At 48.6% G+C, this 15,153-nt stretch overlaps 1 protein-coding gene across 2 annotated transcripts in view; it reads right to left on the bottom strand.

The window, feature by feature from the left end:
* Positions 1–15,153, bottom strand: part of SPTBN4 (spectrin beta, non-erythrocytic 4) — a 92,122-nt gene that overhangs the window by 65,506 nt on the left and 11,463 nt on the right. For both annotated transcript variants that reach the window (XM_079985255.1, XM_079985256.1), the window contains 8 exons: positions 12,544–12,624; positions 12,329–12,444; positions 9,896–10,008; positions 7,749–7,936; positions 6,183–6,300; positions 4,820–4,978; positions 3,658–3,960; positions 1,235–1,385 (listed from right to left, as the gene is read on the bottom strand). In XM_079985255.1, the coding sequence (XP_079841381.1) occupies positions 1,235–1,385; positions 3,658–3,960; positions 4,820–4,978; positions 6,183–6,300; positions 7,749–7,936; positions 9,896–10,008; positions 12,329–12,444; positions 12,544–12,624 (1,229 nt within the window). The remainder of the gene's footprint in view (positions 1–1,234; positions 1,386–3,657; positions 3,961–4,819; positions 4,979–6,182; positions 6,301–7,748; positions 7,937–9,895; positions 10,009–12,328; positions 12,445–12,543; positions 12,625–15,153) is intronic.

Raw genomic sequence — 15,153 nt, 5'->3', positions numbered from 1 at the left:
AAGGCAATGGGGCCCTCGATATGTCCAGCTGTCCTTTGTCAGCAACAAATTGTCGCTGGTTTTTGTGTTGAATATACAGTGGTGCCTCGCAAGACGAAATTAATTCGTTCCGCAAGTTTTTTTCTTCTTGCGAGTTTTTCGTCTTGCGAAGCACGGTTTCCCATAGGAATGCATTGAAAATCAATCAATGTGTTCCTATGGAGACCGTCCATAGGAACATATCAAAGGGTCGGTATGTTGGAACAGGACGGAATGGGGGGGGACTTTTCTTTTTTTATCTTATGTGATTACCTAACAATCCCCCCCCCCCCGGGAAGAATCGCAATTACTGATTATAAGCGGGATGATTAAGAACTGTGTGGAAATGAATTACTAATCAAAGACATGGCTGGTGGAAAATTTGGAAAGGAATGAAAGACCTTTGGAATGACGCAGTTATAAAAAGAGACTTGTTAAGAAGCAGGCCTGGTGGCAAGATTTACGATCGAGGGGGAGGAGACCATGGTTATGTTATGATATCGGACTGTGAGTTTGACCTGGCAGAACCCCCTAAGAAGTTTGAGGAGAGAAAGACAGGCCTGCGGATTAATGGGCAGACTTTGAGAATGTTTTGTACGGAAGTGTTGAAATGGCGTCTGTCTGTTTGAATATGGCTCTTGGAGGAATGGAAAATCCACACAGGATATAACAAGTCTGTTTTCAACCCGCTTGTGGAGACTATCAGAGGTCACAAAGAAAGGAATATATGATAACAACAAGAAGATGAAGAAAACAATAAAGAGAAGATTGGACAGAACTGTGAATATTAATTGGACAGAACTGTGAATATGAAAGCAGCGCAGCAGCAAGAGAGATGATTGGATCCTTTTCTGAGCTCGAAGCATGGGTACCCCCAACAAAAATTTAAAAATTTGGCTTTGTAATTTGGAATTAATGTGATTTGATTGGTTTGTTAATAAAAATTATATTTTAAAAAAATGAATGCTTTCTGAAGACACGGAGTCTGCCAGCTGTCTCTCCCTTGGTGCTGCTGCCTCTTCCTCCTGCTGCTCCTCTCCCAATATTTCCCAGCTTCTCCCCTCTGCAGCCTCTGAACTATAACCTTCTGCAAACGAGTGTTGTCAATCTCTCCTGTCCTCCTCTTCTCAGGAAGGGGGTCTCCCCCACTCCCCTCTGCTCCAGCCCCTGACAGCAGCAGCAGCAGCAGGAGGGAGCCCCCACCCAGTCGGCTTACCTGTCAGCTCTGAGAACTTGAGGGCGGCCACGTTGAGCGCCTGCACGCGCTCGCTCTGGGCGGAGACGTCGGCCTCCAGCAGCGCATGCTTCTGCAGCAAGTCCTCCACCTCCCGCAGGTGCTTCCCACACTCCTTGGACGACAGCTGGGCCTGCCGGGGGGGGGGAATGTGATGCACAAGTAGCAGTCAAGTACAACATTCCTTGTTTTCCTAGAGTGGCCATGCAGGGGGATGTTTGATTCAGCCACTCCTGCCGCAGGGCGAAGGGCAGCAGCAGAGCTTAGCGTCACAGGCTTGGAAGGGGCTCCCAGGGCTTGTCAAGTCCAACCCCCCTGAAAGGCAGCAAGCACAGGCCCGGCCAGGCCCCCAAAGAAGAGGACGCATGAGAGAGAATGGCCCTGGCATGTGCCCAGGCTGCCCTGCGGAGGGCAAGAGCATCCCTTGGCTAACTCAAGCGGGCAGCTGGGCAGCCCACAGGGCCCCCGCATGACCCAGTCGGGGGACCAGTCTCCTTCAGGAGGCGTTGGGCTCTCCTTCCTGGGAGGCTTTTCCAGAGAGGTTGGGTGGCCATCTGTCAGGGTTTCCTTTTTAAAAAAAAATATTTTATTGATTTTCCAAAAATAACAAAAATAAAAACCAACAACATTGCAAAAACAGAACAGACTGACTTCCCCCTAATCCCTTCCTTGGTTCCATTATTTATCAAGATACTGAATGTTCATTGTTAAATTTGTAACCTATTTAAATCACCTATTATCCATTCATAACAAAATTACAAGTATTCTTAAAACCCTGCTAATGTATTAACCTATGTACAGTGCTTCTGAATATATGCAATAAACATCTTCCATTCTTCCTTAAATCCGTTGTCATCTCTTCCTCTGAGTTTCATAGTCAATTTTGCCATTTCGGCAGATTCCATTAATTTAACTTGCCCACCTTCTTTATTCCTGAGCCGTGATTCCTGCATTGCAAGGGCTAGACTAGAGGATCCTCAGGGGTCCCCTTCCCCAAGCCACCCTTCTATGATTCTAAGATCTGAAAGGATCATGGGGTGGGCTTTGGGGGACGTCCGGTGCTGTATCAAGTAGGCTGTCGAAACTGTGGGGTTGTGTCCGGTGTTGGGTTTCTGATGTTTTGGTCATTTCTACTGTCCGGTGTTGGGTTTCTACTGGGAAGCGGAGTACAGCTGGTTTAAACTGGTCCTGTTATCTCTTCCGTCAAGGTCGTACTGACTATTAATCGTCAGGCCAGGAGGAGCCTGGGTCTCACTCTCACTCACTTTCCCTTTCTATCACTTTGTTCTGGTCTTCTGTATGCTTAGTGTTAAGGTTAATTCTTATTATAAGTGCTGCAACTGGATTTCTTATGAACAGGGCTAATCCTGATTGTATTGGATTTGTGACCATTATGCTCATTTGCCTTCCGCATCAGTAAACTCAGTAAACTGGATTTAATTGCCTCTGGTCTATTTTTTGGGAATTCTGCTGAACTCTAGTACATGCTTAAGTTTTTTTCTGCTCTCCCCTTCCATGGGTGACACTAATAAGTGTTGGAAATGTAAAGAAACAGAGAGTACTTTCTATCATATGTGGTGGAAATGCAAGGTGGTTTTAAAAAACTTGGAAATTATCTATAATGAGATGAAAAAAATATTTAGAGTAACCTTTGTTAAAAACCTGAAGCCTTTTTATTAGGTATTGCAGGAGCGGAGATTCCAAAAGATCAGAAGAAATTGTTTATATATGCTACAACGGCCACCCAGAAACTGTTAGCCCAAAGATGGAAAGAGGAAGCAGTCCTGACCAGAGAAAACTGGCCAACCAAGTTAATGGACTAGGCTGAAATGGCGAAACTAACCGGAAAGCTCAGAAATCAAGACGACAAGAAATTTAAAAAAGAATGGGAAAAGTTTACTATGTATTTGCAGAAGTCTTGTAAACAGGTTAATATATTGGCAGGATTTTAAAACATGTAATTTTAGAAATAGTACAGGAAATCTGAGGTTAAAAAAATAATTTGGAGTAGAAATGATATGCAGGCGAAAACTTAGGGAACCAGAGACAGGGGGGAGTCACAGGGTTTGGAGAATCCCATTTTATGGATTTGATACTATTTTTCTGTATATATTTTCTTTCTTTCTTTCTTTCTTTGTTGTTGTTGCATTTGTTATTGTTTGTTTTTATTTTTTTTATTACCTTTGTAGAAAATTTAATAAAAAGGTATTTTAAAAAAAAGAATTGCAGAGTTGAAAGGGACCCCCGAGGGTCATCCAGCCCAGCCCCCTGCTGAAGAATTTCTGACGGGGGGAACCACCAAATCTCTGTTGAAGATGAAGCAAGGGGAAGAACCTGAGAAGAGCCTGCTGGATCAGGCCAAAGGGGGCCCATCTAGTCCGCACCCCCTGTGCCCCCCCCGGCACCTGAATGTCGTCCATCCAGTCGATCATGTAGACCATCTCCTGGAAGACCTTCTGCAGGGCCACGTTCTGCTCCAGCCGGGCTCGGCGGCCGCTGACCAGCTCCGTCAGGAGGCCCCACTGGCGCAGGATGTTCTCCTTCTGCGCGTTGATGCGCTTGCTGTCGTAGTAGCCCTCCGACTCCATCTCCTGGGCCAGCTCCACCACCACCTGGATGCGCTCCTGGTAGGAGGAGATGTCCGCCTCGATGGCCTCGTGCTTCTTCATGGCGGCCTCCACCGCAGGGAGGTCATAGCCAAAGTTGTCCTGGCAAAAGGGAGGGAGGGAGGGACCAGGTAGTGAGGAGGCAGATCTAAGGAGAACAGTCAGGCATCTGCCCATGGGCAGAGTGCTTTTCACGCACCAGGAAACCACAAGCCCTCCCCCACTTTCTCAATTTGGAATACAGTGGTACCTTGGTTCCCAAACGCCAAAAACCCAGAAGTAAGTGTTCTGGTTTTTGAATGTTTTTCAGAAGCCAAACGTCCGATGCGGCTGTCGGCTATTGTTTCCGGGGCGGCTGCACCAATCAGAAGCTGCGCCTTGGTTTCCGAACATTTTGGAAGTCAGGTGGACTTCTGCAATGGATTAAGTTTGGAGCTTTTGTTCTTGCTATTTATTTTGCAGTTTTTGTTTTTGTGGCTTTTTCGGTTCATTTGTTTTTGTGACGGTGTGGAACCCAGTCCAGCTACTGATTGATTGATGGCGTGATTACAGAAATGGATAAAAGCCCCCCATCCAAACAATGACTATCATCAGTGCAGGTAAGGAAAAATAATAATACTGTCTTCTTTATTTTATAGTACAGTACATTGATTATTGCTTTCATTTTATGGTCTCATTAGAGAGTAAAATTCATGTTTTAGGGGTTGTTTTTAAAAGTCTGGAACGGATTAATCCATTTTTCATTCCTTTCTATGGGAAAGCGTGTCTTGGTTTTGGAACGCTTTGGTTTTGTACCGTATTTCCGGAACGGATTAAGTTTGAGAACCAAGGGACCACTGTATAGAGGAAGCAGCACCCTTCCTCTTTCTTACAACGCAACACAGAAGCTGATCCCTCTACCATCGGCGATCCTTCCTCCCCCTCCCCTGATCCGAGGCCCCCGTCTCTCTGCCCACCTCACCTGGGAGACCAGGCGCTGGTTCTCATTCAGCCAGGTCTCCCGCATGACGGCCTTGTGGTCAAAGCGCTGGGCCAGCAGCTCCAGCTTCTCCTGGCGGATCAGCTCGTTGCGCAGCGCCACCTCGCGCTCGTGCTCTGCCTTCTCCAGCCGGGTCCAGGCCTGCCGAGAGGAGGAAGGGCACAGAGTCACGAGGGGTCCCCCAAGGGTCATCCAGTCCAGCCCCCCTGCAATGCAGGACCAACTGCCCATCTCCCGGACAGAGGAGGGCGCTCCGACCTCGGCTCCAAAGCCTCCGGCAAAGGAGATCCCGCAGGCTTCCCACAGAGTCCGTTCCCCTCAGAAAGGTTTATAGAATCATAGACTTGTGGAGTGGGAAGGGATCCTGAGGGTCATCTCGACAGGGAGTCATAGAATGGTCAAGTTGGAAGGGATCCCCAGGGTCACGTGGTCCAGCCACCTGAAAGGCGGGAATCTCAACTCCAGCATCCAAGACGTTGAGTCAGAATCAACTTTCTTGTAACTTGCAGCCATGGCTTCGAATCCTGCCCTCCAGAGCAGGAGAAAACCTGCTTGCTCCACCTTCCGTGGGTCAGAGATATTGGAAGATGGCTCTCATCCCAGCTCTCAGCCTCGTCTTCCCCAGGCTAAGCCTCCCCAACTCTCTCAACCATTTCCAGGTCCTTGACCACCTTGGTCTCCTTCCTCTGCACATGGTCTGCAAGCGCCAAGACCCCCTAGGTCCCCCCCCAGGCCGCCCTGCCCACTGCAGAATGAATGAATGAATGAATCTTTATTTGTATTGGCCATTGGCCACAGCAATAAAACAATACGATATACAAAGGAAAAAAAGTCAATTATATCAAATACATTTTAGGGTTTTGAAGCAACAGTCAAATAGTGGCTCTTATTCTGATTGCCCCAGCTAAAAACCTTGCAGCCTTTGCTGTCAGCTGCTCATCTTGATCTGCCAAGAGAAAGGACCCTGGGGCAGTGGCTGGGCGACCCAGAATGGACAATGAAAGAGGGGTGATGACCTCATTCCTCAAGTCTTTGTCAAGAGGGCAGGCCAGAAGGGCATGCGCCACCCATTTGGACAGGGACATAAACGTTTTTCGTGTGGAATCTGTTGGAATCGTCCCTGAAGTCCAGACGAGGGCAAGACATTCAATCTTGCAAAAGTAAAAGCACGTCTATATTTTGGAATTGCTCGGTTGTACAGATAGGATGGGAAGGTGGAGAATAGTCATACCATGGGCAGAATTTCCTGATTGTGGCCAAGCTGTTCTGGCGCTCGGTACCATTTAGGCGCTGACAAATTAGGCTGCTTGCTTTACTGCCCCTCAGCGACCCTCCTGGGACCCACCTTGTTGATGTCGGAGATGCTCTTGCCTTCCTTGGGGACGTAGAGCTTCCGGTTATTGGCCCGGAGCTTGCTCTGGATGGAGAAGAGGAGGACCTCCAAGTTCCCCTTCTCCTGAAACCTGCAAGCAAAGGACAGAGGGATCAGCCTCCGGCCCCAGAGAGCAGGGACCACGTCAGCTGCCCCTTGACAGGGACACGGCTCCCAGGGCCAGGGGCGGCTTGAGCATCAGAGAGACCAGGGTTCAAATCCCCCCTCAACCCCAAAGTTCACTGGGAGCCAGCTGCTGCCTCTCCTCCTGGCCTACCCGGCAGGGCTGTTGTTGTGGGGATGAAGAGAGGAGGGGGAGAACAAAGGTGGAACAGAAATGCAAGAAAGGGAGATGAGGAGTGGGGGGCTGAAGGCCGAAAGAGGCCCTAGAGGGCACCTGCTCTGTCCTGCTTGCAAAGGATGCGATCTGACTTTTAGAAGACATCTGAAGGCAGCCCTGTTTAGGGAAGCTTTTAATATCTGATGAATTATTGTATTTTAATATTTTGCTGGAAGCAGCGCACAGTGGTTGGGGAAACCCAGCCAGATGGGCGGGGAATGAATGAATGAATAAATAAATATTGTTATTATTATTATTTTATGCTTCCCAGAGGCACAAAACCAAGTCACTGCGCAGTATTTTGCAAATGAGGCATTCCTTTTAGTATATAAAAGCGTCAACAGCTCGGGACCAGTTTACAAGAAGGACCGCCTGACCTGCCTACCATATTGGCCAGAATATAAGCCACAATTTCCCCCCAAATCCCAACTGTGAAAAGTTAAAGTGTGGCTTAAATTCGCAATCTTACAAAAATTGGCTTTTACGATATCGCTGCTGAAACAGACATACGGTAAAACGGAACAAAACAATGTTTTATTGCCAATCTGCGAGCTTGAGACTGTTGTGCAATTAATTCTAATGTCCTTCATCGCTTTCCCTGTATTTTACAGTGCAGTATTGATTTTTTTATTTGCATTTATGGTGCTATGAACAGGTGTTAAACCCATTTGCGAGTCCTCCCTAGTACCCGGGGGATTTTCTTCTACATTTGCCATTTACGGGTGTGAGTGCCTGCGAAGTTTTAAGGGAGCGGCTGATATTCGGGTATTGTCTTTTTTTCTCCCCCCCCCCCCCTTGAACTCCTGGCCCCTTGACTTGAGGAGCTCCCTTTGCTTTGCTTCCAGGGCTCACAGAAAACACTCTTGTTTGGGCAAGGTTGCCTGGGCATGCAATTTCCATCGGTAATTTTTTTCCACGTGTAGTTGTTCCAAATACAGTGAATTTCTTCTCCCATTAAATTCACAAAATGTTTAGGGGTATGCGTCCCCAAACCTCAGAAATACTTTTCCCCCAGAAGGTTTTATTTATTTTATGGAATCAAGGGAGTGGCGGCCAGAAAACACCTCTGGCTTGAGTTGGCAAGCCCTGTCCCCACACACCAGTCCCTGCCCTGCTGCCCCCTTTGCCCAAGTGAAGACCCCCCTCCGGCCCCGGGAGCCTCCTTGCCCTCTGCTCCCCCCCCTGTGCCCCCCACTCACTTGACCGGCTTCTCCAGGGTGCAGAAGGCGGTGAAGGCCTGCAGCTGCTGCTGGACGCCCACCAGGGAGTTGGCAAACTTCTGGTTGCTGATGATGGCGATGGTGAGCTCAATCCACTCCAGGAGCTCGCTGGCCAGAGACTCGTAGCGCTCGATAATCTTCTCAATCTCCAGCACCTGGTCCAGCACCTGCAGAAAAGGATCAGGCTGTGGGATGTGATCCACTGGGAGCATCAAATACCGTACAACAATCCTTGTTTTCCTGGAATGGACATGCAGGAGGATGATGGCCCGCCCAGGGTCAGCAAACTCTTTCAGCAGGGGGCCGGTCCACTGTCCCTCAAACCTTGTCGGGGGCCGGCCTATTTTTTTGGGGGGGATGAACAAATTCCTATGCCCCACAAAAAACTCAGAGATGCATTTTCAATAAAAGCACACATTCGACTCATGTAAAAACACCAGGCAGGCCCCACAAATAATTCAGAGATGCATTTTAAATAAAAGCTTGTATTCTACTCATGTAAAAACACGCTGATTCCCAAACCATCCACAGGCCAGATTTAGAAGGTGATTGGGCCAGATCCGGCCCCCAGGTCTTAGTTTGCCTACCCATGGTCCAGCCAGTTGAAAACTTCCTGTCCCTCCTGGCTGGAGCAGCCTTCCTTTGCATGTGACTAGAGGTGGGTGTGACCTCACCTGCCCAGGTAACAAAAGGACGAGTCACGCAGCACACACCTCTCTCTCTCTTTGACTTCCTTCTTCATTGTACCAGCTTTTAGCTAGGACTGCTCTACTAGCTCAGCTAGCAGAAGTACTGGGATTATTCCCCCATATGGGGTAGATCCACGTGTACATATTTGTAACTAAGTCTGCCTTCAAGAACCCAACTGTGAACTGTGAGTAAACTTCTTTATTGAATTAAGACTGTGGCGTCTTTATTCTTTTAAGAGGGATTCAAGGGAATTTACCAGGAACGTGCAATTCAATCTGAGACAGACTGAAGTGTATAATAGTGAGAGGCTCACACGAGCCTGCGACCGGCTATCTGCTATGCATGTAAATAGGGGAATGTAAACTCTGCTAAGTAATGGAATTTGCTAGCACAAATTAGGGAGGGTATTAATAAACAATATATCCTCTCCTGCCACCCTGAACATTCCCACACAGGGTGGGGGGTGGGGGAGGTTGGGTGCAGAGCGCAAGCAGACTCCCCTCGCCTGGGGCTCCCACAGGAGGCAGTGGTGGCCCCAACTCAGGGGTCTTTAAAAGAGGAGAACACTACTGACTACTACTGGAGAAGAGTAGCCACGCTGGGTCCTCTCTGCTTACAGGGTCGGAGGCAGCAGTGCTTCTGAATCCCATTTGCTGAACGCCACGGGAGGGGAGAGAGCTCCGTGTTTGAATCCTGCTTGTTAGTTTCCCACAGGCATCTGGTTGGCCACAGTGAAAACTGGAAGCTGGACTAGACGATCTGATTCCTATGTTCTTACGGAGCCCCCAAGGCCAGAGGCAGTCTATCTAGATTCCGAGGACCTTAGAGACATTTGGCCCCTGGGAGACCAGGATGCTGGACTAGATGGGCTCCCCCTGGCCAGATCCAGCGGCCAGGATCTTCTGATGTGCTTGTGGGTTCCCAGGTCCTAGGGGTATTTGGCCTGGGCTCAACCTAATTTGACTCCCATCCTGTTTTCATATGATATCTCAGTCCCATCTAGTCTCTTTGTCTTCCATGGAAAATAGACTGTCACTGCTTTTGAATTTCTAACAAAAGGTGATTTCACCCTTTGTGTGTGTTAGAGATAAACAGTTATCTGTTTTACTGCTGTGATTTTACTTACCATGAAATGACCGTGACCAACACCTGTGCTTCTTCAAATTTCTATTAACGTTATTTTTGAAAATGAATGAAACTATATACAAAAAGAAAATGAAAATAAATCCCCCCTTGCCTTTCTTTGGAAGCTGTGTGCTCCCCCCCCCCTTTGCCCAGTGTGAATGTTTCAGATGTGGGAAGCCCACAGGTCTAGCCCTCAGCCCTCCCTGCCACTGGGGCAAGGTGGCACCCGGCCCACTGCCCGCCTGCCCGCCTGCCTCCCTCCCTCGCCCACCCACCCGCCCGCCTGCCTCCCTCCCTCCCTCCCCCCTCACCTTCCCAATCCGCTTCCCCTCCACAGCCAGGGCCTTCATCTTGGAGAAGTAGTGGTAGAAGGAGACAACGTAGGTGATGATGGACTTTTCGTCTGGGTGCTCCATGTTGACATCTGCCAAGGGAAGGAGAGAGGGCAGAAGAGGAGCAAGGGGAGGTCCCTGCCCAGTTCTGGACACCCCAGTTTAAGACGGGTATTGGCAAGCCGGAAGGTGTGCAGAGGAGGGCAAGCAAGAGGACAATGAAGGGTCTGGGAACCAAGCCTGATGAGGAACAGTCGAAGGAGTTGGGTGTGTTCGCCTGGAGAAGAGGAGAGCCATCTTCAACTATCTCAAGGGCTGCCACATGGAGCAAGAGGGAGCAAGCTTGTTTTCTCCTGCGCTGCTGCTGGGTAGGACTCGAACCCATGGCTTCAAGTTACAAGGAAGGAGATTCTGACTAAATGTATGGAAAAACTTCCTGCACTGTTGGTGGTGGGCTAAATTTTTTTTAAATTAATTTTTGTTAGGGGCATAATTTGGGTTGGAGAGGCTAGCAGGAGAAAATATTATTTTCAAAGCAGCTGATCAGTGGACAATGGATCCCAGGCTATTTGGGATCCAGTCTCTGGTGAGGATTCAGCTGCACAGGGGGTTCTTTTGGGGAGTGGGGGGGGGGGTTAAAGAAAATATGGTGATGGATGGAAAGAAAGGAGCAGGACTTCTGCTGCACCATGAATGGGAGCTGGGATGGAGGACTGCAGAGAAGCCAGGGGTGGTGTTGGGGGGCAACCTTCCAGGGAAATCACAAAATTAAGGACAGGGTGGGGTGTACTGGGTGAGAAACCTGGGAAAATGCGGGGGGGGGGGCTGCTGTCAGATGGGAAGCGGGATCCCCAGTTCCTCATGTGGCCAGCGCACAAAGGCAACACTCCCACCAAACATCTTCGCCTCCTCCTCTCCATCTAAGCCAGCGCTGGCTTTCCGGGAGGGAATACCCGCAGCGGCAGGGCTGGGGGTGGGCTAGATGATGCTTTGGGGGCCCTTCCAACTTGACCATTCTATGAATTGAAGTGGGAACCGAGGAAAGGAAGGACAGGTCACGCTGGAGAACTGAGCAACACCCAAAAAATGGGGATCAGCTAAGGTGGGAGAGGACGATTTCCTCTGCCAAATGGCGAAGGATGGGCTGGAGAGGTGGCCGCAAATGGAGATGCGGAGAGATGCACCTGAGAGCCACCAGGAAGGGGACCAATTGAGTTCATGGTGAATAATGCAGCGGCAACAACTGATTCAGCATTTTGCAGAGCAAGCAGAAAGGGACATCTCTGCCGGGGAGGCCTCTGGAAAGGAAGGCTTGCGAGGAAAGCGGCTGCGAGAGGCAGGAATTAAATGCAGCCACGCGCAACGTTAAAGAGAGGCCCGATTGGAATGATTTCAAATTAAAACAAATTAGATCAGGGAGATCTGATTACAGTAAGCAGCTCAGAATGGGCTTAGGCTGCAAAGCGCAGGAGAGGCGACAGGATCTGTAAGGCCGCAGAGAAAACAACAGATTATTGGAAGCTCATGTCCCGGAGCCCGGACTCCTGGGTTCTTCTGCATTTGTAGGAAATCAGTCTTTTAGTGTGGCAGCACTTTGGAACTCCCTGCCTCTTGACATCACTGTATTCTTTTCGGCGCCTACTGAAAACATTTTTGAAGCCGCTCTAGATGCTTAGAAAGCCTTAATCTGTTTTTTGTCTGTTATTTTAACATTTCAAAAGTATTAAATTATTGTTGTTAATCTTTTTTAGTGGCAATTTTATCGGTTTATCTTTTTATAAACCGCTCCGAGGGGTTTTCAACATTCAAGTAGTGTATAAAGTATATGAAATTAAACCGGTAATGAATCCGTCTCAGCCAGGGCTCTCTCCATCATCCGCCACAACCTGTGCCCCAGTCCACCAGAGGCAGAGCAAGGTGGGTGAGGTGGGTGCAGTCTGCCCCAGGTGCCATCCCTGAGAGGGGGGGGGGGGGGACAAAATCCCGGCCAGGCTGGATCGCGCCCCCCGGCCTGGGCGTGGCAGAGCGCAACCCACAACTGGGCCACCATGCCGGATCGCACCCCCCCCCCCCGAAAGAGGGAAGGAGGCAGCTGAGCAAAAATGGAGGGGGCGGGATCAGCGCTGCGCTCCCCGTCCCGTCCCTCCCTATGGGCGGTTGCGCCACCCCACCCCGGTGCCAAAGAGGCTTCCTCCACCACTGCCTCCCACCTGTCCTGGACTGAAACTCCGGCCTGCCCCCCCCCAGCAGGCCCCGGGTGGGCAAAAGTTGGTGCTCTCTCCAAGGGCTCAGAGCAAAGCCTTCCTCTTAAGGGAAAGGGCGGTCAGGGATGTCCACCGCAAACCTTTGGGATGCAGAGCATGCCGTCTGCCTCGGATTTGAAGCTTCTGGGATCATTCCGGGATCTCTTACCTTCCGGGTCGAGCAGTTTGGCCAGTCCCAGCTGCTGTTCGGCTGTATTGAAAGCCTGCTGGAGGTTGTAGGTGGCATTGGACTTGGTCAGCTTCTTGAAATCTATGATATCTGGCCTGGCAAAGAGAATGGGCGCAAGAGATCAGTCCGGGCACTGGGGGGTCCCCTTGGGTCCCTCTGCTGCAGGGGGTGCAGCGCCCGGCGGCCCCTCGCACCTGTGCTTGTGGATGAGCGCGTTGAAGGCCAGGCCGTCCCGCCAGCTGGTGGTGAAGTTCTGGATGTTGACCTCGGGGTACCTGCGCAGGGAGGAGAGTCAGCGGGCAAAGGCCGTTCTGCCCCTCCCGCCCCACACCTGGCAAGCGGCAAACGGAGGGGCACCTGGCAGACCTGGACAGGGAGGGAGACCGGAAACGGCCTTTCGCCACCTCCGCCCCCCGTTTCTAAATGCTTTATTGGTTGAAAATATTATAACAGAAACATGCAATACACGTTCTAAGCAAAATAAACAATAAACAATTATTCATTCTTTAACTAATACTTGCTTTGTACATCCATTTGTGGTTAAATTGGACAAGACCTCCGATCTTCCCCTCGTGTTCCCAAATTAAATTCCTTAAATACGTGCTTAGACTTTACTTTCTCTATGTTATTTAACTTACTATCAATTTTATTTTATAAAATTATCCTAACTGCACATCGAAGCTTAATCAAGACCTGCCAACAGACTGATCTTTTGACAATGTTCTTTTACATAGACTCTGTATATATATCTGACTCTCTGATAATTTTTTCATCTGTAATGCCTCTTAACCTTGCTGATAATCTCGCCAGTTCAGCATACTTTCTTATCTTGTTTTGCCAATCTAATTTTGAATATCCTCTCCCTTTCAGCCTTTTGTGATTAGAATTCTGGCAGTGACTGTAACATACATAAGACTCTCCTGAACTTTTTGTGGATTTCATTACCCATAATTCCTAGTAGGAGGCTTCAGGTTTCTTAAGGAAGGAGCATTTGCACATTTTCTTCAGCTCGTTATAAATCATTTCCCAAAATGGTCTGATCTTTTCACAGTTCCACCACATGTGGATCCATGTCCCTTCAGCCTCCCTGCATTTCCAAAAAACGTTTGTCCTAGATCTGAACATTTTGGCTAGCTTGAGAGGCGTTAAATGCCACCCATGAAGCATTTTCATGCAATTTTCTTTTAAATCGTAACATGCTGTAAATTTGATGTTGTCCTTCCAGAGTCTCCCAACTTTCCATTTAGATGTTCTAGCCAACATCCCTGGCCCATTACGGATTTGACTTCTTCCTCCTTCCTCCCAGTCAAGGAATAATATGCATTTTAGATAGTGTTTTACATTTATTTTGAAACAAATCTTTCAGAGGGAGACCTGGCCTTCAACGTAGCCTGGCACCCCAGTCAGAGGAGGAAGGCGAATGGAAAACACCTAGCTGGGGGCACAAGGAGGATCACAAAATGGGACCCCGAGGCATCATTCAGTCCAACCCCCGGTTATGCCTATTTTAAAAAAAAATCTATGCCCCACATGAAACATATCGGGGGGGGGGGGGGGAGCTGATAAATAAAGGCATGAGCCACAAAACCAGCTTCCACTCCCCCACTCAGCCACTGGGTGGTGGTGAGCCAGGAGCTGTTGTTCAGCCTAGGCTACCTCACAGGGGTGTTGTGGACAATAATAATTAATAATAATAATAATAATAATAATAATAATAATAATAATATATTTCTTCCCCAGCCACTCTGGGCAGCTCCCAACCGAATATTAAAAACACAATACAGCATCAAACGTTAAAAATTTCCCTAAAGAATCTCCCCTGTTGCCCAGAGCTCCTTGAAGGATGAAGGGGGGGGGGAGGGATGTGAGCAGCAACTTCAAAAGTCCTTTTTTAATGTGCTTTGAGCTCCGATTTACTTCGTGCTGCTCCTGTTCCCTATGCTTTCAATGCTTTCTGGATTTTTCTCTTAAAGGCCACATTTCACCCAAAAGCTGCCTCTGCAGGTTTCCAATTTATTTTACAGTGGTGCCTCGCAAGACGAAAAGAATCCGTTCCGCGAGTCTCTTCGTTTTGCGGTTTTTTCATCTTGCGAAGCAAGCCCATTAACGGCTTAGCGGATTAGCGCTATTAGCGGTTTAGCGGATAAGCGGCTTAGCGGCTTAGAAAAAGGGGGGGAAAGGGAAAAAAACCCGCAGGAACTCGCAAGACATTTTTGTCTTGCGAAGCAAGCCCATAGGAAATTCGTTTTGCGAAGCACCTCCAAAACGGAAAACTCTTTCGTCTAGCGAGTTTTCCGTCTTGCGAGGCATTCGTCTTGCGGGGCACCACTGTACTTAACAAAATCTGCATATTGCTGAATGGGGGGGGGGAACCACCTCTCTGCAGCCTGCAGAGGGTTGACAAAAAAGCACGAGGCAGGAAAGAGAGTGAAAGAGAGTTTGTGTGGGCAGCGTGGCAAGAGGGTCGGACAACTTAAAATGATGGAATATGCAGAAATGGCGAAATTTACGGCAAGATTAAGAGATAAAGGCAACAAAGGCTTTAAAAAACACTGGAATACATTTATATTATATTTGCAGAAGTATTGTAAAAAAAGAGACTCATTAGCAGGGTTTGAGTAAACACAACCAAATAAAAGGAATGCTAAAGATAAAGGACGATATGAAAACAAATAAGTATAATATGTGATTTTAATGGTGTGATATATAATGGTGTGAGGACTCCCCTTAAGTATGGACTCCCTGTGGCTCCCTGAGGAAAGGGAGAATATCCAGGCAATAAATGCATATATATTCCTCCCTAC

This window comes from Podarcis cretensis, assembly GCF_951804945.1.
Source record: "Podarcis cretensis genome assembly, chromosome: 8".
Lineage (NCBI taxonomy): Eukaryota > Metazoa > Chordata > Lepidosauria > Squamata > Lacertidae > Podarcis > Podarcis cretensis.
This window is presented reverse-complemented; position numbering and strand designations above follow the sequence as displayed.